The 26,377-nt window shown below is 35.9% G+C and overlaps 1 protein-coding gene across 3 annotated transcripts in view; it reads right to left on the bottom strand.

The window, feature by feature from the left end:
- The window catches only part of arhgap46b (Rho GTPase activating protein 46b), a 90,640-nt gene that overhangs the window by 42,071 nt on the left and 22,192 nt on the right, over positions 1-26,377 (bottom strand). The window contains exons 1-2 of one of the 3 annotated variants that reach the window (XM_051880759.1): positions 10,952-11,119; positions 6,649-7,086 (exon numbers count right to left, since the gene is read on the bottom strand). In XM_051880759.1, coding sequence (XP_051736719.1) covers positions 6,649-7,043 — 395 coding nt within the window. In that variant the 5' untranslated portion in view covers positions 7,044-7,086; positions 10,952-11,119. The other 2 variants (XM_051880758.1, XM_051880757.1) reach the window with 2 other exon arrangements.

Here is a 26,377-nt window from a genome sequence, read left to right as displayed (position 1 = left end):
GAGCTTTGATTCATCATGTGACTCTCATCACCACTGTGATTGGTGGTTGTCAGTGTTACAGATATTAGTACTTCAATAAGTGGGTAAATTAACATTATATCAGTTAAATACGTTTTTTACCGTAAATTTAATGGAATTTTTTTACAGTGTTGACAGCCTCTGGTTACTCTGCATGTTATTGTATAAAAAATTTTGTGTTGCACAGAAAAAACAACATCATACAGGTTCAAACCCATGATGGTGAGTAAATGATTTTTCATAATTGTTTATTTTTGGCTGAACTACTCCTTTAAGCACTGATTTACAATCATCAAAGCCTGATTCTCTTCTCTTAATCCAGTGAGATCTTCTCGTCTCAGTGTCCTAGGGTGCATGTCTTTCTCTGCTCGGATGTGGCTGTTAAGGGGGAGGAGGGTTTATACCCGCCCTTTGTTCTCAGCTCTAATCTGAAGGGATTTCTGCCTTCTACAGGAGGACATAATGCAAGAATGTATGAGACAGATTACTGCTGCCCACCTCAATCCTCTTTACCAGAGAAACCTCACAGCAAGAAAAGAAAAAGTAAATGAGCGAGAGGGAAGGATGGAACGAAGGAGGCAGATTGAAGACACATAATTCCCTCTGTCTTTAGCACATAGTTGAGTCACAGGATCCCATGCTGAGACTAATCTCTAACACTCAACACATTACACACAATCTGCAAGAATAAATGCAAATTCAACTAACTGTCGCATTATCAGTGGCATGTTTGTCTTATTTCCACAAAAAAAGAAAAGCAGTATTAGCTAATCAAAATCCACAATTCTAAGCCCAAACATCTTGATCGCTCATTGCAGTGTATTCCAACATAAAATGAGCAGGGATTGAATGGCCATGCAGAACATTTGTGCATCAGGAATCTACGATTTATTTCAGCAAATACACACAAAAAATGTACAAGTAATTGTACCAATTACATAAATAATACTAATTACATAAATTACATAAATATTATGTAATTACTAATAATGATTATTGGTTTCACCTCAAAACAACACAAAAATGCTGCAAATATCACTGCAATTTTTGAGAATTACTATAGCAAATTCAATCCTTTCGGTGTGCAAAAATCTGAAAAAAATCTGAAAAAGTGATGTGAAATCTTAATTGGAATACACAACACATGATAGCTGGGTCTCAAAACCTAATGAATGATGCCCAAAAATGCTGTCTAGGTAGGCGGCTCAATAGGTTCCATGCTGGTCAAGCTAGTGAATCAGAATGGGCAGCTGTTTACCTGCAAGCTAATCAACTAAGCTAGCTAAGAAACATGGTGGAGATCAGCATTCAAAACATCACAAGCTAGTGATCAACTATGAAATACACTGCCCGTCGCTGTTTGGATTTAAATAGGCAAACAGTTCTTCTAACCCTAATTGATGGAGTGTGTAGCTTTTCATTTCTTAAACAACCATGTAGGAAGACACATCATGTTCATATTCCAGGATGACAGTCTTTTAAAAGTCTTTGGGATGTGCTGGAGGACACTTTACAGGGTGCTTACCTCTTGTATTGTCAATACACGATCTTGACCAAAAATTGATGTGAGGTCTGAACGCGCTCTGATGACAAAAGTGATGTCTCGCACTCATTGAAGTATAAACGCGAGACATCACTTTTGTCATCAGAACACGTTCAGACCTCACTAACTGGATGCGCAAGGCAGTTGGACATAGTGGTGTTTTAGAGGTAAAAAATGATAGAAATACTGTTCGGTTTCTCACACAAACCAATCGTTTCGTGTCTTAGGACATCAATGTGTCGTCACGAGCCGCAGGGTTTAATTTGGATTTGTCTGTGCATGTTTTTTTGACTCTTATAGATTGTGTTGCCATTGACATGTATTATACGACTGACAGATGGCAACAGTTGGAGTTAAAAATCATCATTTGTGTTCTACTGAGACTTCTACTAAGTCTTGGATGCCCTGGGGGTAAGCAGATAAACATAAAATTTTCATTTTTGGGTGAACTATCCCTTTAAGAAATGAAAAGCTACACACTCCATCAATTAGGGTTAAAAGAACTGTTCCCAAACATAATAATCACAGCAATAATGATCCAGTCATAGGCTCTTAAGCATTTGCCAATTTAAATCCAAACAGAGACTTTTCTTTTTTTTTTTGGGCCAGGCAGTGTATAAAATGCAACAACAACAACAATTACAACAACAATAGCATTACAGTCAACCAACCAGTCATACTGTCTATGACAAAATAAGAATAACAAAACTATATTATATATTACAGTCTTGTTACTTATATTACAAATTATAGTATGGCTCTACTCACCCACATAACCAAGTACACAAAAGTCACAAAATCTGGAACGCTAATACATATTATTTGTGGAGCGTGTATGAAGCCAAAACAAGTGCTCTTTGTCCATCTCTGGCAAAAATTCAACTCACACACACTGACTTTAAGCCAGAGAGATGGCCCATATGTTAAAGGCGAGGGGGAAGAACCCCCACAATGCCAATGCCTGATTAGCAAAAGGATAAACACATGCACACACGTCTCAATACGACAGCTCATACAGTCAGAGGGGTGGACTAGCAGTTTCTCCTAAAAATCAGATTTCCATAACTCTAACTTATTGTAATTTCAAAGGCTACGTTTAATAACAAAAACAGCTGCCTACCTAGACAGAATTTTGGACATCATACTGTATGTGTGTTTCAAATTAAAACTTCATCATTCAGAACGTGCCTAATGGCTGCTATCCACACAGGCAGTTCACCAGGTTTTAAAACACAGCCCAAGAACCCCTAAAGAGTCAACATCTTACCCTCTCTGACATCCACAGGACATGCAACACAAGTATAAGTATAGAGAACCAGGTTTCCTCCATGACCTCAGGGACGTGCGGTGTGACTGTACCCAAAAACAGCTCGCCGTTACTGGGCTACACTCCTTCTGACGGCAGCTTGTGCTGGACGTCCTCTAGCTGTACCACACACACACACCAAAAATATGTACAGGCTGGAACACTTGCCCTACTTTTAATTGAGTGTGAGCTGCTAATTAGCGTTCCTGAGAACTAGGGCGTGCACACGTACACACAACTCTGTTGCTGAGATTGACTATTATTGTTCACAAATATTTTGAATTAGTTTTTACTTTCATATATATATATATATATATATATATATATATATATATATATATATATATATATATATATATATATTAGAGTCAACCCACATATATTATATATATATAGTCAACCCACATATATTATATATATAGTCAACCCACATATATATATATATATATGTGGGTTGACTATATATATATATATATATAAAATATATGTGGGTTGACTATATATATATATATATACATATAAAATATATGTGGGTTGACTATATATATAATATATGTGGGTTGACATATATATATATATATACACATACATACATACACACACACACACACACACATATATATATATATATATATATATATATATATTTTTTTTTTTTTTTTTTTTTTTTTCCAGTTAATGCTTATTTTATGCGAAGCAAAGGATTTTTATGGTGATTTATAGTTTTAGTTAGCTATGATAAACCGGACATAAGTCCGAGAAATGCTTGAGAAATGAAAACAGAGTTATTTTAGTATTAGTAATATACCAATATACCATTATTCATATTTTGAATTAGCTTTTACCTTCATATTTTTTTTCATTTTAGAAAAATTTAATTTTTTAGTTTTAATAATTTTGTTTTTGTCATTTTTATTAGGTTTTTTAATGTCTAAATAGTTTTTATTATTTTTTTAATTTAGTTGTAGTTTGTTACTTTAATACAAGTATATATATATATATATATATTTATTTATTTATTTATTTTTTTCAGTTAATGTTTATTTTATGCAAAGCAAAGGATTTTTATGGTGATTGATAGTTTTACTTAGCTATGATAGACCGGACACAAGTCCGAGAAATGTTTGAGAAATGAAAACAGTGTTATTTTAGTATTATTGATATACCATTATAGTATTTATTCATATTTTGAATTAGCTTTCATTTTTATAGTTTAAGTTTAATTTGAGGTTTTTGTTATGTGCTTTTTGTTTTCTTAAAATATTTCTATTTAGCTTTAATTTATTTCAGCTTTAGTAATTTTAGTACATCAACTTAAACTGATTTATTTTAGTTAGTTACCAAGACAACAAATCTAATTTTCATTGATGTTTTTTAAGTTTTTCATCTAAAATTTATATTCAATTTTATTTAAGATTTATTTCAAGTACCGGAAACAATTTTTAATCATTTTAGTTTTAGCTAACAATAACAACACTGCATGAGATATGTGTAACCTAAAAATAGAAACAACTTTGCTTCCTAAAATCATCTGCTGACAAACCAATAGGTCTGAAGTTTAAAAGAGTGGAAGTGTGTGCGCGAGTGTGTCCCACCCAAGAAGCTACAATTAGCAAACAGGTATTAACACACAGCATTTTGACTACCGCAGAGAAAGCGCATTCCAGGGTGTGTAACGGGTGCGTGTTAACAAGGAAAAGCGTGTGACCATTTAAGGCTGATTTTGTTAGAGGAGTCTGCTAGGCACCTTTCTCTCTCACTCTCTCTCTCTTTCACATACAGTGCTCTCAGTAACTGGCGCTCTACCAAATGAACAGTGTATCTATGCCAAAACAGCTTCAAGAGTCCCAAATGAAGAAAATATTAGGAGAACAGACCCTGCATGTTATTTTTACCTGACTGAGGCGAGGCTGACCCAGAAAGACAAAGTGTGACATCATATGTGTGTAAGACCAGGTTAGACCTTTTCCAGCATTGAGTCATACAGTGAGGAACTTGGTTTCCAGTAAATAAAATGTCAGAAATGCTTATCATCTACACAACTAAGTGAATGCAAATGCTTGTAGCTATCCAAGAATGATTCCATGCACTACTGGGTTCAGAAATGTATTACAAAAGGAAATCATAATGCAATCCATGTACGCCGCATTCTTAGTGTGGCCACAAGGGGCACTCGTTAGCATACTTCTTCTATGGTCAGTTTTCTCTTTCAGTTCAACTACTGTCATGATAGGGCAACAAAGTGAAGAAAATCTTGATAAGGAAATGACAAAATTTTAAACAAAGAGAGAGGATGTAGTGTGTGAAAAAACACTTAATTTTCTATTCACCTTATATTCGTATCGGTATGCTTTTTATACTTTGAAAGTTTGTGTACTAGGCTGTATGTATATGCTAAGTGTTCGCATCAAAACTTAAGTATACTTGGGGATTAAGTTTTCAAGAGGACTAGTGCCGTTCTCTGACGCTCTGAAAACAGATTCCACAACAACCAAATGAACCACCAAAAGAGTGTGAAATGGGCTCATGTCCACACCAAAAGCTCTGGTGTGAAAGTGCCAGGAGCAAGAACACCAGCCTGTGCAGAACTAATGTGCTAACCAGACCATGATGAGTCAAGATGTTGAGATTGCGGCCCAACAAAGTGGTTAATCTGAAAGCCCACTATAACCTTATGAGACAGATTAAAAAACCACTCCTGGTTAGAAATCCCATTAAACACAGCCATGAAAATGTGTGTCGCAGAGAGCGGAGCTCATGGGTTTGACGTCATTCCAAATCTGTATGCAGAACACAAAAGAAGATATGTCTTTTTGTCTATACAATGGAAGTCAGTAGGGTTCAAAACAACATGGGACCACAGATGAAAGAAAGTCATACAGGTTTGGAATAACATGAGGGTGAATGAATGACAGAAATTTTTTGGGGTGAACTATCCCTTTAATTGCCACCAGGGCTTGACATTAACCTTTTTGCTCACCAGCTAGTGGTTTTCCAATGTCACTAGCCACTCAGCATTTTCACTGGCCACAATTTTGACATCGATACCATTGGGAAAAACTGCCATATAGATATTTTCAATATTATCTCATAATTTGGCAGCAGGTATATTAGGCTGCTGTCACTTTAAGACCTGATGCACAGATCCATTATACTGTCGCACATGCGTTTTCTTTCCCAATTGTTTACGTTCACTTAAAACATAACTGACTGTGTTTATGTGAATACTCACCGAGACTGGCATTTTGACATTATTTTGTGTGTATTTGACTGTTTAAGTGCAATAAGCAGTGAAAAAACCCTCAATTTAGTACTGAGAGGCGCTTTATGTGCGCACACTTTGGGTGTAAGCACAAAATCCGCGGGAATGAGTAAAATTATGTGCGATACACGCAATCCCATGCCGAAATTCAAGCCCTGTAACAGCAACAATATTCATCCGGAGCAAATGAAACAAGTGAGTGAGGGGAGGGTGAGAGAGCGAGAAAGCGCCGCTTGTATTGTGTGTCTATTCTCCAGAAAATGAGTATTGGAAGCGTTTCAGTTATTTCAGTATCGATATGTAACACAATAATGCACTTAGTTTATTTTAGATGCCTTTTTTAAAAGACTGCAATTGAAAAATGTATATATTATACATAAAATTCAATCCGCCAAAGTGGTTAGTAGGAGTGACTGCGTTACATGCCACTGCTGAAATCCAGGTGAAATCCGGGTGTTAATGTCAAGCCCTGATTGCCACCATGAGAAATCCAAGTTTAAGTGCTCCAGACATCCTCACCTATTTCCCTGGTTCCTTCCCTCCAAACTGTCCCCTTTGCCCTTGGACGGTGGTGTCTCCCTCCCACTCTCCTGCTCCAGTGAGGAGGACTGTGTAGATGAAAGCAGCCCAGGCAGGGGAGTCCGCTTGCCATCCGCCGGTCCTCTAGGGATCCTCCCTTGACCCCTGATCTCAGCCTCAGAGTTCCTCTTCATTGCTTGGAGTTGCGCTAGAGGCACTATGTCGCAGTCTTGAGGCCTGTGCCAGACCGTCTGCTGGCTCGTACAGTTGTAATAGTAGAACCGGTTGTTATTGCCGTCGAAAAGCTCCCACCACTGGTTGCCGTCCGACTCACGGACAGGGACGCCGTGCGGCGGTTCCCACCCGCACTCGCCAGTCAGCAGGTTGACGTACATGCGCTCCCTCGAGCGCGGCTCCACGATCTCCACCCAGTCAGACCTAGAGAGAGGACACATGGGTAATGTAGTCAGGATATGGGTGTAATATAGTGCAATGGGTGTAGTGTAGTCTCTGTAAAAGAAAATCAAGGTTCATTTACAATGAAAGCAACACAAATGTTTTCAACATTGATAATAATAAGAAATATTTCCTAAGCAGCAAATCAGCACATCAGAATGATTTCTGAAGGATCACGTGACACTGAAGACTGTCACTGAAGCTTTGCCATCACAGAAAGAAATTACATTTTAAAATATATCCACATAGAAAACAGTTGTTTTAAATTGCAATAATATTTCACAATAATACTGTTTTTTACTGTATTTTTGATCAAATAAATGCAGCAATCTTATCGACCCCAAACTTTTGAACAGTAGTAGGGTTTCAACTTATTTTAGAAATATATATATATATATATATATATACATACATACATACACACACACACACACACACACATATACATATATATATATATATATATATATATATATATATTCTAAAATACGTTGTGTATTTATAGGTTGTGTATATATAAGTTGTGTGTATATATATATATATATATATATATACACACACACACAATTTTTTTTTTCCCCCTTACATTAACAGTGGATGGGATTGGAAACCGAAGCTGTCAAGCTCCAAAAACAACTACATTTTACTACAACTCAAGCGTTATTTATAAAGTCTTCTAAAGCCACATAACATAAGTCATGCGTATGTACATACATGACAGGATTTTCATTTGGGAGTGCACTATAGGAAGTCTTTAGATTATAGAGAAGACAGCACACATAAGAACATGATTCTGTGTGACTCTTCACTCTTAACAGCTGAGGAGAGCTCCAGCTGGCCCACATACATCAACTTCTATACAGCCTCTACATGAAGAACAGGAGTGTGCAGGTGTGAGCCAGGAACCCTTCAACTTACAATGACTTACCATGGTTCAAACTCAACACACATGCATATGCTAAACCTGCAGCATCAATCACTCATCTTGCGGGATTCGTCATCGGATATGTTCAGACAAACATGCATACATGCAAGTTTTTCCCACAGTCTGTTTTTGAAAAATGTAGTGAAACTACTTCCCTGAATGTGAGGTCGAATGGGCTTTCAGAGCCAGAACTGTCATTTAGAGGCGACCAGGCACACGGCCCAGAGACAAGAGCATGGAATCGTGGGTAAGATAGGGAATCTGGCTCTTTGCCTGTCCTGCACTGCTCTATAATCTTCTCTCACCAAGAGTTACAACAAAGGATCTGAGGCTTGAGATTAACAGACCTATCATCCTCTGCTACAGATATCAAACTGCACGCAGAACACACAGGAAACAGATATTATCGAGTACTGAGATTGCTTTAGAGCACAGTCTGAGACGTTTCAGGAATTACATGGTTCAGAGAAACATCTACAAATGAGACAAAGCACCTGTTCGGTTCAAGCCAAAAGGGAAAACCTGAAGTGCACCTGTTGCTCTCTTTTATGCAGTCTATCATTTTTGTCTGATTTTTAAGTGTTTTCTTCACATACTGGAAAGAACAGTCATTTAAAGGGCACCTATTATGCCCCTTTAACAAGATGTAATATAAGTCTTTGGTGTCCCTAGAATGTGTCTGTGAAGTTTCAGCTCAAAATATTTTGACATAATATTTGGGTGTGAGCAAAAACACGCCATTTTTGTGTGTGTCCCTTTAAATGTAAATGAGCTACTGCTCCCAGCCCGCTTTCCAGAAGAGGGCAGAGCTTTAACAGCTTGTGCTTTGGTTGCTCAACAACAACAAAGCTGGAGAATCTCACGCAGCTAAAATGAGGATTGTCAGTAACGGTGTTCAGCCTTACATTGTTCAAACCGGAGTCGGACACTGATGGAGAGACTCAGGAAGAAGTTACAACTTTTAGAATGAAACTGAATGTTTCTGAATGGTTAGTGGATAAATTGATGTAGCTGCTGTGGAGTTGATTCAACTCATTGACTAGCATGTGCCGTCATGTTAATCTTTTGTGCAAATCCAGCGTTGAATTGACCCTCGTTTGTGAAGCAGTCTGGTGTGAAATGACGGCATGGTAACAACATTCTACTACAACAACTCTTCCTCTTCTCTAAAGCAGCCCAACATGGCCTCACCCCCTTTGTTGCGTATTCTCACTTTGCAGATGTTGTTTATGCTCAAACAGCAACATTATACACTAACTAAAGTTAAAAAAGTGAAATCAAAATCAACCACCACTTTAAAGTCTAACAGAAGTTAATTTCTTCCTCTTTGAGTATGAAGTAATCACTCCTCCTACTCTTTAGAGGAGTCATTCCTCTAAACCCAAATGTATTCTGGGGCTGATGACACAGAAGCCACTATCACAACAACCCACTCAAATACAGCACACAATAGCACAGCTACACTGTTCTGTGGTATTTCTACCAGATCCGGAGGGATAGTTCACCCAAAAATGAAAATTCTGTCATAATTTACTCACCTTCATGTTGTTCCAAATGTGTATGACATTCTTTTTTTTCTGGAACATTTTGAAGAATAATAGTAACTATATTCATTTTGGTTACCATTGACTTCCACTGTATGGACAAAAATAAGACATTTCTCAAAATATCTTGTTTTACGTTCCACAAGAGAAAGAAAGTCATACAGGTTTGGAACGACATGAGGGTGACTAAATGGTAACAGCATGTTAATTTTTGGGTGAACTATCCCTTTGATTTTGGTGTCATGCAATCTATTCATCTATTCAGGTTTACTTTAATAAATAATAATTAAAAAAAAAAAAACATTTTCTCAATATTAAATCATTTCTTTGACTTCAAACAAGTTAATTTAGATGTAACTACATGGAGCTTAAGGTTAACTGGTTAACATTTAATTTCAGATTTTTTTTTTTTTTTTTTGATAATCATCAGCCTAACTAACAGCTCATAAAATACCAACAACACAAGGAAATGACTTTACATTTTAAATCACTGAGTTTTTGTCCAATTTTGACAAAAAATGTAAACAGATGTTCAAATGAAAATAAGCCATCAGAACATGTAAGATCATGTAAAGGTGTTTGTATACACAGCGAAACTGAGGGAAAAAAAACATTCTGTTTAACCAATAACAGAATGCCATTTAAGGTGTTTACATGATCTTACATGTTGTTAGTTATCAAGCAAGTCTTATCATTGTTAAAGCATTATCAAAATTTCAGTGAAAGTTTCAGTGACTGCAAAAAGGTCTATAGTAAACCAAGCAGCTTTCTGTTGGTCAACACTGCGAATTCACATGAAAAACTTGAACTGAAACGAAATCTGAGAGGGGAAATCTTTCGCCCTTATGCAAAATTCCAGATTACACAGATTCCAATTGAAATTACTGGATTACGCTCACAAAATTTCACTGAAAAATGGTAAATGTGACCAAACCAGACTCATTTTTAATAATAAATACAGACTGTGTTGTCGAAGTTGATATTGTGGCTGTATATATGGTCAGACACTTGCATTAAAATATGGAGATATAACATTTCTGCTTAAATGTCATTACAGAATGTAATTACTTTATAATTTCCACCATATTGCGTCTTATCAAAAAATCAATCCAATAAGAACAATAATCCAAACAGTTCCAGCATGCTTTCATATTACAAACTGTCCCAAACACACCAAAACACTGAACAGCATCAGACTCTACCTGTAGGATCTGTGCTGAAGTCATGAAGTTAATGTTCAGAAACCAAATCCACAAAGACACACAACAGACTACACCGCCTGAAAGCAGGAACAATCACTCTGCGTGTGTGTTGCTTCCTCTTCTGACTCGAGGTGGACATGAGAAGAAGTGTGTGTGTGTGTGTGTGTGATATCTACCTCAACTGTGAGGGTCTTTCCAGGACAGTGAGTCAGCCCTACCCTATCCCAGCATGCAGAGTGTGGGCCATCTGCTGTGTATGGGGGTCAGCAGTGAGCTCGAAGCGGCCCTGTAAACCCGACCACAAGCCCCTGACCCCCCACACTCACATGACCAGAGGGACGAGAATAGAAAGCTTTAGAGCTAAAGGGCACGTTTCGGGAGAAGAGAAAAGGAGCCTGTGAGATGATGAGAGTAAATAGAAGCAGAAAGAGTAAGAACACGTAAGAGTTTCTGTGACTAAGTGCCCTTCACCATGTGATTAAACTTTAGACACCAAGCACAGATCAGCATGCTATCGTCTGATCACTCTGAGAGTCACTATGAGGCATCAGAAAATAAACCAGAAGCAGTTTCATTATTCATGACAAACACTACTGCTGAACTAAAGTTTGGAATAATTAAGATTTATTAAATGTTTTTGTGAAGAAGTCTCTTACACTCTAAATATTGCTGGGTTAAAAACAACCCAAGCTGGGTTGGAAAATGGACAAACCCAGCAGTTGGGTTGAATGTTTGACCAACCAGCTAGGTAGTTTTATTTAACCCAACTATTGTTTAAAAATTACTGTATTGCTTTCTTGAAATGAACCCAAAGTATGTTGGAAATTAACATTTATTAATATGTTTAATAAGTTTAATGAATAATAATTAAACAATAAACATTCATTAAATTGCTTATTAATAAATGTTCACCTTTTGATTATTACTGTTGCCTCTAGTAATTATGTGTCTGATTTTTAATTTCCAACCTATTTTGGGTTCATTTTAAGCCAGCCATATAGTCATTTTTAAACAATAGTTGAGTTAAATAAAACTGCCCGGCACGTTGGGCAGACATTTAACCCAAGTGCTGGGTCAAAACAACCCAATAGCTGGGTTTGTCCATTTTCAACCCAACTTGGGTTGTTTTTAATCCAGCATTTTTTTTGGAGTGAATTTATCTGATAAAATACAGTAAAAACAGTAATATTGTGAAATTGTCTTACAATTTAAAATAACTGTTTTCTATTTAAATATATTTTAAAATGTAATTTATTCCTGATGGCAAAGCTTCAGTGTCACATGATCCTTCAGAAATCATTCTAATATGATGATCTGCTGCTCAAGAAACATTTATGATTTTTCAAAAACATTAAACCAAACTTTTGCCTGTTAGTGTAAAATACTGAAATCACTATTTCAAGCAAGAGGCAGGGTTTGCTGTTTGGATGGGTGTCTGAAATATTGACTGGTGGGTGTGAGTGCCAAATGCACAAGTCTGAGCCAGCCTCTAGTTCAGCACATGTTTACAGGTAAAATTGTCACAGAAAACATGTGGGAGGTCCTGAAAACCTCTCGACAACAGAAATATTACAGTCACACGATGAAAACAGAGCCGTATTGTTTGAGAAATACACCACAGCTCTCTGACTAGATAAAGATGGTATTGAGCTGGAGAAAAACACTCTGTATAAACTTTCGCATGTGCTTTTGTATCTGTGCATGTTTCAAAGGAAAATATGTGTGTCCTTTTGAAGACACTGCCCCCGAAACAGCCTAGAAATAAACCAGACTTTCTTTTCTCTGCTTGCCTTTCATGAGAAGAGGTCAGAGTGTCATTAATGAGCATTTAACTTGTTAGAGAAACTTTTTCTGAACAGTGCTAACCCTTAATGAGTCCTTGGGGTCAATCTGACCCAGCTGACAGTTTCCTTCGTTTTTAAAAAGGGTTCCATCATCTCAGGGGCATGAGACTCTGTGACTTTTCCTAAATAATCTATCTAAACATGCACAAAAAATCTGGGCTTGATTTGGTTGTTCTAAAGGTGTGTAAAAAAAAAAAAAAAAATATCACCGTTAAAGGTCCTTGGGGTCAGATTGACCCCACATTGAAAATTAATGGGAAAATTAAAAAATGTATTTTTTTTTTTCCATTTTATTTGTCAAAAAAACAAAAAACAAAACAAAAAAAACAGTATAAATCTGAAAATTTCTACATTTAAATAAAGGTCTGGTCCTAGACCATGAACACTAAGTGGAACGAACTTTCTATCTCATACACACACACAAACACACAAATGTGTGTGACTGCAACAGAGAGAAATTGGCAAATAAAATCAACAAAACTCACTTTTTAAAATTCATCTCAGTTCTAAAAAAAAAAAAAAAAAAAAAATCATTTGTGATAAATAATTTTCTGAAATAAATAGTATGTAATTACAGTTATGTCTTTTAGTGGTGACTTGTAACATTTCTGCTAATTTATGTATAATAATTTGCAAAAGCAAACAATTCAAAATATATTAGACAACAACAAAAATAAATACTAAAATACAGATTTTGAATGTATTTCAGAATGTTTAAATATATATTCACAAACTATATATCATAAAGTTGTGAGAAGAAGTTGAAGCATCATGAAAAATGAAGTAAAAAAAAAAGAAGTCCCTATTGACCTCTATTGGATACATGTGGTCATTGCACTTTCTTTCTTTAACTATAATTCCTAAGTTTTTCCACAAACCTATAGATGGCAGTATTCTATCCCTAACACATAGAGCAATGTCCAAATACAATTTAGATTTAATTAAGTTCATCATTAAAGTGATTTTTTCATTAAAAATCAATTTTTCATAAGCCAATTTATGGGGTCAATCTGACCCCAAGGGACTAAAAGGTTAGTCCAATTAAGGGACCATAAACATGAGATTCAGTGGTCATATGTGGCCAGTACTCTGAACATGTCTAGACATGCTGACAGTGTGGTAAGCTGCTCTTACTGTACATGCATACAAGTTTGTAACTGCCCACCAGAGGAAAGTTTCCTCTTCTATTTCCTCTTTTAATGTTCCTGTTCTGAAATCAGTTTTGTGACTGTTCTTGATGCAAGAAAAAGGAAACGTATCTATTTCTATGCAGCTTAGTGTATTTTTATATGCAAATAAAGCAAGACCAGATAATCATGTAATTATGTAATAAACAGTAGATAGAAAGAGATATGTAAACAACAAAGAAATAAATCTAGCTTATTAAAAAATAAACATGAAATAAATACATGTAATAAAACAAATATTTAAAACAAAATAAAATATTTATTTTGGCTTTTTTTTATTACATATTTGCTATTGAAACAGGAAGTTCAGACAAGACATTACAATTTAATTTAATTCAATTAAAAACAAATAATAATAAATACATAAAATGTGTGATGCGTCCAAATAAATATTGTATTTTAATAAAATGTCATTTAAATTATAAAATAAAAATATTTATTTTGGCACATAACACATTTTTTAATTTAATTAAATTAAATTAAATTAAATTAAATTAAATTGTCTGAACATCCTTTAAGCGCACACATCAAAAAAGAAAAGAAAAATGATTTACATTTTAATAAAATAAATATTTATTTTGATACATCATGCAATTTCATGGGTTCTCTAATTGTTATATATGTGCACATTTTTAAAATCTAAAGCAGAAAAGCAAACATTTAACTTTTTTTGTGTCCTTATGTGACTTTTTTTTTCTTCTGTTTGTTTTGTTTTTGTCATTTCCGTGGCCTGCACACACACAGCAGGCTCTCAGGGTCTGACATGATGACATGGCCAACACAATTATATCCAGCATCGTAAAACCTTCGAGTATATGATTGCTGGGAAACCCGCACCACATTTCAATGTGTATTTAAGACCGTCAAAGCAAGTGAGAAGTCTTTCTGTCCCTATCTCTCTCTCCTAGAGAGCAAAGGAAGCCATCATGTTAACTTACTCTTGCATGGGAGGAGTGGGGAACACACACATGCTCTCCACAGAGTGTATAGAGATAACACACACACACACACACACACACCAGTAAACATGCAAATCCCCCTCCAGCTTCACAGCTGTGCCTCTTCCCAGGGCAACTTGTCATCTGTTGAAAACTTTATCTGTACGCTGAGGGAGGAATGGGCTGGATCTCTGGATGATTGCGGGCAGCTCTGTTTGAGGATGTAAGGGCTTTTTTTTAATCCTCCAGTACACTCCTCCGTCGAGAGCGGCACTCAGATGGGCTCCTGTGACTGTTTGGGATCAGATGAGTTTAGCATCTGATTTGTTTACTCTGTGGTTGCGGTTGGAAGCTGCACGCTACCGGAGCAGCATACTGTATGTTTATGAGTGTACATGTAAACATGATGACTATCACGTTCAGCTCTCTCCTCTTTTTATTCTATATTTCAGAGCACATCTGCCATCATTTCTCTATGAAGTACTCATCCATTCATTCATTCATGCTTTTTTATTCGACAGCACACTGCTGAAATTACCAGTTTAAACCAACATGAATTTTTCAGTTTCAGTTTTTTGAATTCAAACATGTATGCGGATTACATTTGAAAGCTTCAGCAGAGGGGAAGATTATCAAAAAATAATGATTTACACTTTGACCTGTGGGTCAATAACATGATGCTCATTTATGAGTCCTGATTTATGAATTTAAAACGCACTAAAATATATATTCCACACATATAATGACTTCAGAATAATTTATTTGATGAGCATGTTTTTAGTTTCTCAATTAAAATTCATTTTGATATTAAGCCAATAATGTCAGATTGATACAACAATCCTGATATCATAATAAAGAAAAAAAAAAGACTTAATAGATTTTCTTGAATAAATTCCTGAAACGAAAACCTTATTAAATAGTTGGGTGACATTATAGTTAAGAAGTTATAAACAAATCTTTTATTATTATTTCCTAGACAAAACGAAGACATTTTGTTAAAATATTCAAAATATTTGCAGGAAAATATAAAGGAATAATGAAACATAACAAAAAATATATAAATATCAGATAATTTGACCTTTTTATAACAAGGCAAGGCTGGTTCAGGTTTTAAAATGTCATGTGGTGCGATTCTCCCAAAATGTAATGATATTTATGTGTGTGTATATATATATATATATATATATATATATATATAAAAAATGGTTAGTTCCTGTCCTTGAATCTGATTGGTCAATAGCACGGTGATGACTGCTTCACCCAACGGTTCTGTGTATCACTACACAACAGCCTTAGCAACCACTCTTAGCAATGTAAACTGTATGTTCTCAATTGATATTGTTCATTGAAGCTTACTGTATATTATGTAGAAGAGTATTGTGAGAAAGAGATCGAGTGAGCGAATTTATTACCTGCATTCAGATTTAGCCTTTTCCTTCAGGTCAGTCCTATGTTCATAATAAAAAATCTGTTTAAATGTCCGATGTATTATCTCGTCCTTTTAACAGTTAAGGGGTTTTCCCGTGACTGACAGCGCTAGTCAAAGCATTTGTCAGTTGCGTCTTGTTCCGTGTTCACAAAAATTCAGTCTTTTCAATGTAAAAGTCTTCGCTACTGACTGACACACTCATAAAGATAGTCTTTGCTGCCATCAAATGCCATAATAATGTAACTTATGTTGCTATCCACGGTCAGGGACTATTTTTTTCCATCGGAAGGAAGGCTTTTAGTGACAGTTTACTTCATGAAAGTTGCATCGATACATATATTTTTGGCTTTAATAGTTGTACTGTGTGGTAACCATTTTATAAAAGCAATAAGGTACTCAAGGCTAGTGCTGTATCATGAATAAGTCACGGCTGAAGGGGTTGCAGGCACGACGTGAAACACCCTTCAGCCGTGAATTATTCACGATACAGCACAGCCTCGAATACCTTATTGCTTACATTATATATATATATATATATATATATATATATATATATGTAACTTTTTTGAAAATACTGATTAAGATATGCACGCTCACATGGATTTAATGTGTAAGGGAAATATATTACTTTTTCCCTTCACAGTTACACCACATGATGTAAACTTTTCTTGAAAATGCTATGCAAGTTTTATAAAACCATGAAACCAACATAAATACAAAGAGCACATTTCTAAGAAATTGTGTTTTATAATCAATATTTAACACAAACTGTAAGGACTGTAAGGATTTTGTCTTTTAGGCTGTAGATAAGTTCTTCGACTTGGCTGCTGATAACTATATGTCAACTCCACTCTCTGTGATCTCTCATTATTGAACTTATTGCATTTCTCTCCAGGTTCCTTTGTGTGTACTTGAATACTACATCTTCTCATAAAATAAGGCAGTGAAAAACAACAGACAATACAGTACATGACACAGTATTCATTTGGCTTCCAACCATTGAAAGCACTAAAGGCAGGTGGAAGGAAAGCCATTTACATGAATTAGGATGGTCAGTTGAACAAACACTGCTCCATAAGGTGATTTATTTGTACACTTTGTGACTTCAGATGGTCAGTCATTACCAGTTGGATCCGTAAATCTCAAATCAGGTCTGTTTTGCTCTATGACACAGACAGACAGACAGTCCCACTGTGAGCTGACTCACGTAACACTTCTGTGTGTGTATGTACAGTATATGCAGTAGAGCTGCACGATTCTGGATAAACTGAGAATCACAATTTTTTTTTTTTTTTTTTGGTTTCAAACAGAGATCACGATTCTGACCAGACAACTAAACAAACTACCATGTCATTTACTAGAAATTTTGACAAATGTTAATTCCTGCAGTCTATTTCAAATGTTTAATGAATCTTGAATGAATTGTTAAAAAAAAAAAAAAAAAAAAAAAAAATCGGTTTGAATGAATGATTCAATGACTCACTCATAAATACTTCACTTGTTTCATTACTGGATGCAGTACTGGTCCTCCCTATACACAAAGTGCTCAAGTTGCGTAGGGCCCCTGAACCACCAGGGGGCCCCCTTGCTCTCAAAGATAATTTAATGACCAGGGATGCAATAGTTTCGGTTTTGATTTTGGCTTCCAATGATTATGAAAACATGGTGCCGCATTCCGTTCTTTTCCTTGAAAGCGGTACACTGTAGCCCTTCCTACGTAACATTCAAATCAGTCTAATCATCTAATGCGACTGTCGTAATATACAGTCTCCTGCTGGATGTAATCGATACTAAAAAAGAAAAGATAAAAGTGCGAAAAATACACTGTTCCCCAGGCAGCTTTCTGTGTGCGCAATCCGAGACGGAGCAAAACACTGACAAGTATAGGCTACTTTGGGCTTCGGATGTGTGCTTAAATGGACAAACACACACAAAAATATGTCAAAATGCCTGTCTTGGTGAGTTTTCACTTAAACGCAGTCGATTATGTCTTAAATGAACATAAACAGTTGGGAAATTAATTTAATGCTTGTCAGTATATTAGATCTGTGCATTTGGTCTTGAAGTGACAGCAGCCTAATAAACCTGCTGCTGTCTGTGTCAATGTTAATCAAAAAAATAAAAAATAAATAAATAAAAAAATGAAAGAAAACTGCTCTTCACTGAATAACTTTAATAAGAATCAATGTATATTGGTGATAACGGTGATGTTATTTTTACATTTGATTATTTTATTCAGTTTCTGTATAGCAGGCTATTATTAGTAGTAGGCTAAATTGTTTATTTAATTGTTGTTTAATTGTTGTTTGTCCTATTGTTTGTAATTTTATTTTTTATGGTATTACTGGCTGTTTAATAGACACAGGTGAATCGTTGTCATGTAGGAATGAGATCACGTGAGTGTTTGAGAGCTACACGAACAAGTAATCATGTAGCTCTAAAATGCTACTCCAAGTCTAAAAAGTCTAAATGTGTTGTATATGAGTACAATGCTACTCTCTTGCTCTTGTTCCTTTCCAGTGTGTTTTATTGGCTTGACAACAATATCCAAAAAATAGCCGGTTACACAACTTTACAGCAAATAAAACCCTGTAAATACAACACAAATGAATGGAAATACTAACAAAGATAATAATAAAATGCTAAAAGAAAAACAAACAAAAAAAAAACATGATGATAAAATAAGGAACAATAATGTATGAAAACTTAATTTGCAGACAGAAAAGGTTCTGATAACTTCCTGAAAGATGACTGCAGGCAAAGACTGATTTTTCGTAACTACACTTCTATCAGTATGTATTCTGGCCCACTCTGTAGTTTACTCTAGCCAAGAACCACCCACTTAAACAGGAAGGGCTTGTCTGATTAACAAGAGCTTTTAAAGATGGTGGAAGTGAATCTGAAATGTAGGATATCTAGTTTATGTGCTATTACACTTCTCAAAACAAACTGCGGTGTACTTCCTCTGTATGGTACGCGGAGCAGTACGTGTGGGATGTCACTGAAACAGGCACACCTGTTCTACCCACTTTTGAAGTCACTTAGCATTATGTAAATAAACACAAGCTAGTGCTTCACACAGACACACACAGCATTTACACTAGACCATCTGTCTCTGTTTTGAATTATGTTTCCAATCCTACGACTGTTTTGAATGGCATCCACTGACCTCACCTTTCCACCATCACAGCAGAAACAAATTTACCCTCTCCAACAGCAGGCATGTAGAGGATTGTGTACAACAGGTTTTTCAGCAAAGTTTTGATAATTTAGAGGACTTAAAAATTTGCAAATAGAATATGTTAGTTGGTTTTATAGGGTTAAAAGGGTTGAATGGTGGATTTCTGGATGTCTCCCTACAGTAATTTTGCCCATAACGTGATATGACATGCAGTCAGAAGAGCATTGTAGGTCCATATTTGAAATATTGTGTTTACATTTCTGTTTGGCATGTTGTGTGTCTTCAAAGAAAGAGGAATACAACCACCCTGCTTTATCAGTGAACTCTACATTAACACACTTTGTGTTGTGCAAATCAAGCATAAACTCCTCTATCTCCAAGTTATGTAAACAGCATTCATACACCCACAGAGTGATACAGATAAACTGGTAAATTTGAGAGTCCAAGTATAAAGGTATAAAGGATGCCAGAGAAAACAATATAAGAAATTATCTTTGTGTTTTGATTGGTGAGATGAAACAAACTTTCGTTTAGAGCGTGTGAGTTATGGAATGCACATAGCTTCAGATTATGCTGTGTGTGTGCGAGAGAGAGAAAGAGAGTCGAGCGCAGTGTGTGGTCTTGAAGAGAGGAATGCTTACTTCTGTATGTGTGTGACTGAAGGGCAATCTCTATCCATTCACCTCCAAGGACACCTGCATGCCATTCCAGAGCACTTTGAACTGTGTGTCAATGCAGTGTGCGTGTGTGTGTCTCGTGTTCAAACAGAAAGTAGAAGTCTTTTAAGCCGAGACCTGAGGCACATGGACACACCTCTATTCCAACCTTGATGACTTGCGAATAAATTTTACTGGCATGATGAAACAGGTTTTAGGTAGTTTAAATGGTGCTTGTTAAGGCAAGCTTCACTATTAATATTGATCAAAATCAACTGTTGAACTTCAAAACATGCATGACTTTCTTCTGTGGAACACACAGGAGGATGTTTTGACAAACTGTTTTTGTCCATACAATGAAAGTCAATAGGGTCTAGGGCTGGGTGATTTTTCTGATTTTTCGATTAATTCGAATTTAAACTTCCCCCTGAAATCAAAATGTAAGTTTTTTAGCTTTTAGTATGAATATGTTAGCCTTAAGGTTATGAATAGTGGTGTGTTCCAAAACAATGACAAAATTCGCATTTAGGAGATATAAGCATTCAAAACTTACAATCTCTCACTTCCGCTAAAATGGATCACAGATTTTCATGACATCACATCGCACTTCAGCTTCTCATCAGATCTTCTGTCCAATCAAATGCTCTCTAGAATCTGAAGTCCCGCCCCTCCTACACTATTAACAAACGCTGATGCTGCGGCTGAAATTGGTCACTTGTTCACACATTTACTAGTTTCTACATGGTGAATGGCACATATAGAGGATAGCGAACGATTCAGACAGTGGAAATATGCTTTCCATTGACGCTTTCCATTTTTTGCGTTAGTTGGTCCAGGGACACGAGAGCACAGACCGGATCATATCCACAAAAAGGAATCGGACCCATTTGAATTCTGCACAGAATGCTGTATTTTAAAGTGATATAGAGGGCATTAGGAGGAGAAACGGTTAGAGATTAGAAGGAAACTGAAGGTTTTACCAAGTTTAACGGCTTTGGCTGAGCTGTGGTATAAACGAAATGCTATTGGCTATTTTATAAAAGGGGCGGAGCTGTTCGATATGTCCCACCCTGTCATCCTGTTTCAGTTGAAATTACGTCAACACATTGAATAATGCTGCGCATTCCAAGACTCTTCAGCGGGGCTTTAATGTTTTGCCACAATTATTTTTAAATCAAGAAATCGCGGTTTTGAATGAAAATGTTAGCAAACGTTATAATTAGACATATGTTGACAATTCAGCAATGATAACCGTTAAGTTAAGAAAATGATCCGACCACATTAAGGCGTGCCTGATTAACCACTCTTGTGTGACGCTCTATGAATGTAGAACACATCGCTAAGTGGCTGTTCAATCAGGAATGCGTTTAACTTTTTTTTTTTTTTTAACTTGAGCTTCACATTTAGAATGGCGTTTCATGGGTGAGACACTTCAAAAGACACGAGACACGAGTGCAACAGCCAAACACGTCCTCCAAACAATAAAAACAATAGGAAAAATAGCGCAATGGAATGCAAAAACCTGTAAAGAACTACTACTGTATGTTTGACATTTCATGTTTGCATGATGGTGACAGGCTGAAAGCTGCTGTTATTTTCTGTTTTTACAAACCATTTGCTGTTAATAACAGCCAATTACTGGTGTTATTTATTGCTATTACTTTTTGGCTAAGAAATATTTAGCATTTTTTAAATTTTATATTATTTCTTAGTACATAGGATATGTTTAAGATACATTTGTACAATATGTGCCTTCATATTTAATGCATATTTTCTGGAATAATATTTAACTCAAGTCAAATGTTTTACATTTACACCATGTTGATCACTTCAGGTGTGGTGCTCTTGGAATATAACTTTTTTTTAACCAGATTGTTAATAAAGAGAATGTTACTTGAATCATATTGTACTTACGTTTTTAAGTTGGCTAGTTAAACAATAAAATAAAATCGAAATCGTGAATCGGTTAATCATTTTGAAAGAAAATCGAGATTTTATTTTTTTGCCGTATCGCTCAGCCCTAATAGGGTCCAAAACAAAACGATACAATTAGGAGTGTCGGAATGAATCCAATCCAATTTCAGATTCTGAAAGTTCTATTTATATTCACCTAAATGTTGCAAACCGATTCACAAATTTGTTTACATGTATTCTAAAACAATACTTCAGCGCATGCGTAGCGCTCAGTCGCCGCATTCAGAACCGGAGAAAGACACCACGATAATGTCTACTTCATGCATAATTGTTTTCTTATCGTTTGCCTTGATGAAATATCTAATAAGAAAGCTGACAGAGCTTTTATAGCAAATATTTAGTAAACATTCAGTCTCCTGCACTGTAAGATGTAAATAAACATATGCACGTCCATATTACGTAAAACATACTCTGTATATATATAAAAAAAAAAAAAAAAAACGGATAATGTACTGGAAGAAAAAAAAACCAGGACATTATCCAGTAATTTTACGGACATTTCTGTTAACCCTAAAACATAATGCAATGAAGTTCAAAATTCAAAATACAGGTAAAACACCTGTAAAAAATACAGAAAATTCTGTCAAATTAATACAGTACATTGTCCCCTATTTTTATGGATTTTTTTAGAGTGTATGTTAATATACGCATCACGGCACTGCACGTGTGTGCAAGGTATTTTTGAATCCAATTGCAAAAATAGTCCGATTCAAGCATTTACATGCTTGATTTTTTCCAGTTGATCAGATTATTCCAGGTCTACACTGACCCTTTCAATAGGGTCCAAACTTCATTTGGATCGATTGAGGTGTTTGCATGAAGACTTTTCAGTTCGATTAAACCATCAATCTGATTACTAACGGATTATTTGGGTGCATGTAAATACAGTAGAGATGCACAGATATATCGGCCGATAATCGGTATAGGCAGATAAAAGCAAATTTTCACACTATCGGCTATTAATAAAAATGTAATGTTTAATTATTAATTATAATGAAATTATCATTAATTTAAAAGAAGGTATAAAAGGCAGAACCCCTAAACTATCGGTATCGGTATCTGTATTATATATATAATCAGTATCTGTATTGGTGGAGAAATTTAGTATTGATGCATCTCTAAAATATAGGCTACCTATTGACTATTGACTGTATGGACAAAAACAAAAATATTCTTCTTTTGTGTTTCATAGAGAAAAGAAAGTCATGAGTGTAAGTAAATGATGACAAAATGTTTCTTTTTGGGTGAACTATCTCTTTAAAGATTTGAAGAAACCCCTAACCCTATGTATTAAACTTTGACATTTATTTATCTATATTTCATCTGTCTGTTATTCACTCACAAAACCTGTCTGACACTGTTCCACAATCTGACAGACAGTTGGTTATGAACCGGCTTGATTGGTCCTGACCAAAACACTGGCCTTTTGTGATTGGTCAATCTTCAATCACTCCCTAACTGGTTTGGCTCATTCACACCACTGTGAAAGTCAATAAACTCCTCCACAGGCAGCTATTCAATCACCTCCAGCCATTTGGACGGACGCTGCGTGTGTGTTTTCAGTAAAGGGAGGAGCCGTTTACAAGTACCAACCTGCCTCCTGCACAACAAATGGGTGGTAAGAGATGAAAAGCCAGTTTGGAGTGTTGCTCGATGCCACGCTGTTGCAGTTCACCTACTAACACAGAGAACACACTCACGGGCCAGACCTCAACAAAAACACCTTTTTATACAGCAAAACCTCATGCCTGCTTAACGCTCAGATCATAAATTCCAAATCTTAAAATAAATCTCATAAAAATGATTACACTCTTTTCTTTCAAAACCTAATACAGAGACCCTTCACAAAACCCCAAAGTGCATGTATGTGGTTATTCATTCTGACTATTAGTAAACTAACCTGGGAATATCTAACATGCTTCACTGTTACACATTTACAAGGAAGGAATGAAGCTCTTAAATGTTCTTATGTTTGTACAAACTCACTGTCCACTGTGAACCATTTTTAACTGCTTTACAAACTTAAGTTACATTCTGAAGCATTATATTAGCTATTTACTTGCAGAGTGTGTCTCGCAAACACAATTTCAAAGCTGAAACATACACTGTAATAACACACCATCTGTTGACTATTATATTCATCATTATTAAGCCATCTGTACTGCTGCTTTTATCACCATGTTCTTCTACACTGTTTATATAACATACATAACTGTTACATTCACAAGTTCATATGCCACATGTTCATACTGTATATATAATCTTTTGAGTGATCCAGATTAAACAGAGAGAGTAAAAGGATAAGTCTGCATATGGAGAGGCTCGAGACTCAGCTGGATCTATGATTAACCCTCTTTGAACTACTAAGTAATATAGAGCAGTTAACAGAGACTTATTTGATTGACAGATGTACATAAACCTCTTAAACTTCATTTTGTAAATTATTTGTATGCAGCTAGATGAGATACTGCAAAGGTAATTGCAGAACCTAAAAAATTATATGCAATGTTAAGGTCTATAACTTAGGGCTGTGTATCTACAAGAATCTAGCGAAACGATACGTATCACCAGGGCCTAAAATTAACACTTGCCAAGCGCCAAATGCGAGTAAAAAAACTGTGCTGGCGAGTATATGAAACTGTGTCAGATGGCCGGTAACATTTTTATGAATTCTAACAAAGCATTGTTGTGAGAACATGAACATGAACGACGCTCTGTACAGTTGATGGGTCAGTGCTGCATCATCACAAAAGTTTAAGCCTTTCCAATGTAAATATTGAAGTGCTAGAACACGCAAAAGGAAAATTGTTACTCACACGCTTTGTGGGAGGTTCAACATCCGAAACATTCAAAGCACACGCCCTGAAAGCGCGTCAGACAGCGCACAAATACCAAGTGGAGAAATGACCGGAGAAATTGACACAATTTTTTTTTTTTTTTTTTTTAAATGCCCTAAAACATAGTCCCATAGTGCGTTATGTCTTCAGTACCATGTCGGTACTGAAATTTTAAAAATGTGACGATACCAGCATTTCCCCCTAGCACCTCTGATTAGCCGTTGTGTTCACAAGCTCAACAGATATGTCTCTGATTGGCTACAATGATCAACGCTTCAAAAACATGTTGTAAACCGACATCTTTGACCGAGCGCTTACACAGATACACACAGGAGCGTTTAAAAACAGGCAGGATCAGCTGATAGATGCCTGCTTTCAAATAGGGCTGCAACAAACAATTATTTTGATAATCGATTAATCTAACAATTATTTGACCGATTAATCGACTAATCATCGATTATTACACCGGTTAGTCAGTATGCTTTGTTTGATTATTCCAATTAGTTAAAATATTGAGTTATACTTTAACTAATAAATAAAACAAGGAAATCACTTCAGCTTTTGAAAGTGTATTTTTGATGAATTTGTTAAAAAATACTATTAAAATGACTGGTACTGTGTTTTTAATTCTGGGAATTGTAATAACTTTTTAATAAGAGTAAAAATATGAATATGTAATACTGTGCATATTTTTTGAAAAACGCTCCTCTCTAGATTTCTTCCCCCCGTTATTGTTTGAATCCCATAGTAAAATTGACAGAATTTAAAAGCTGAGACTTTGTTTTATATCAAAAGTAACCTGATCTGTCTTATCTGTAGGCACGTTGTCTGTGTCCTCTTTGCTCTGCTATGTATCTTTCACCGCATGAGAAAATGGACGTGTGGCGTGAGAACAGTGAGTTTGAATGAGAGTTCGTGGCCCGGCATGACAGCATTTTTTGTAGTTATGCTAAACGTTATGTTTGTTAAGTTTTATGCTACGTTGAACTCCCACATTTTACGGGTTCGACTTCATTTGCACTATGCACTCCGAAGCGCCATGTCTTCTTCTATTGGATTGGATCCGGGAGGGCTGCATTTCAGTATTGCGTGACATATGAAACTTCTAGAAGCCTTCAGTGAATGCAAATGGAACTCTCTGGCCTATTCAGTCAGGAAGCTCAGCAAATTGGCAAGTGTTAATGCTTCATGGAGTTACACGACAACTTAAAAATATTAAGAATCAGCAACAAATCAAAAGGCACGTACAGCCAATGTGCCGCTTAGACGCCAAGATCTCTTCACATATTCCAATATCTTCCACGCACACTCAAATGATATTCAATTCACAAGATACTCTCTCTGAGACCTCCAGTCGAGTCTAAATATATCAGTGTTTGACTGTATCTGGTCATCAGTGCACTGCCAAAACCAGTGTTTCCTGGAGATGATGGACAACAGCATTTGTGATGCTCTGGAGCTCCATATTAGACATAATCCATAAAGGCTATCATCTGTTTTCCATACTACATCTTTTATTGCAAGAGACCACTGTGGTTTATATTTAACTGAATGCA

Source organism: Ctenopharyngodon idella, chromosome 22 (genome assembly GCF_019924925.1).
Source record: "Ctenopharyngodon idella isolate HZGC_01 chromosome 22, HZGC01, whole genome shotgun sequence".
NCBI classification, from domain to species: Eukaryota; Metazoa; Chordata; class Actinopteri; order Cypriniformes; family Xenocyprididae; genus Ctenopharyngodon; species Ctenopharyngodon idella.
This window is presented reverse-complemented; position numbering and strand designations above follow the sequence as displayed.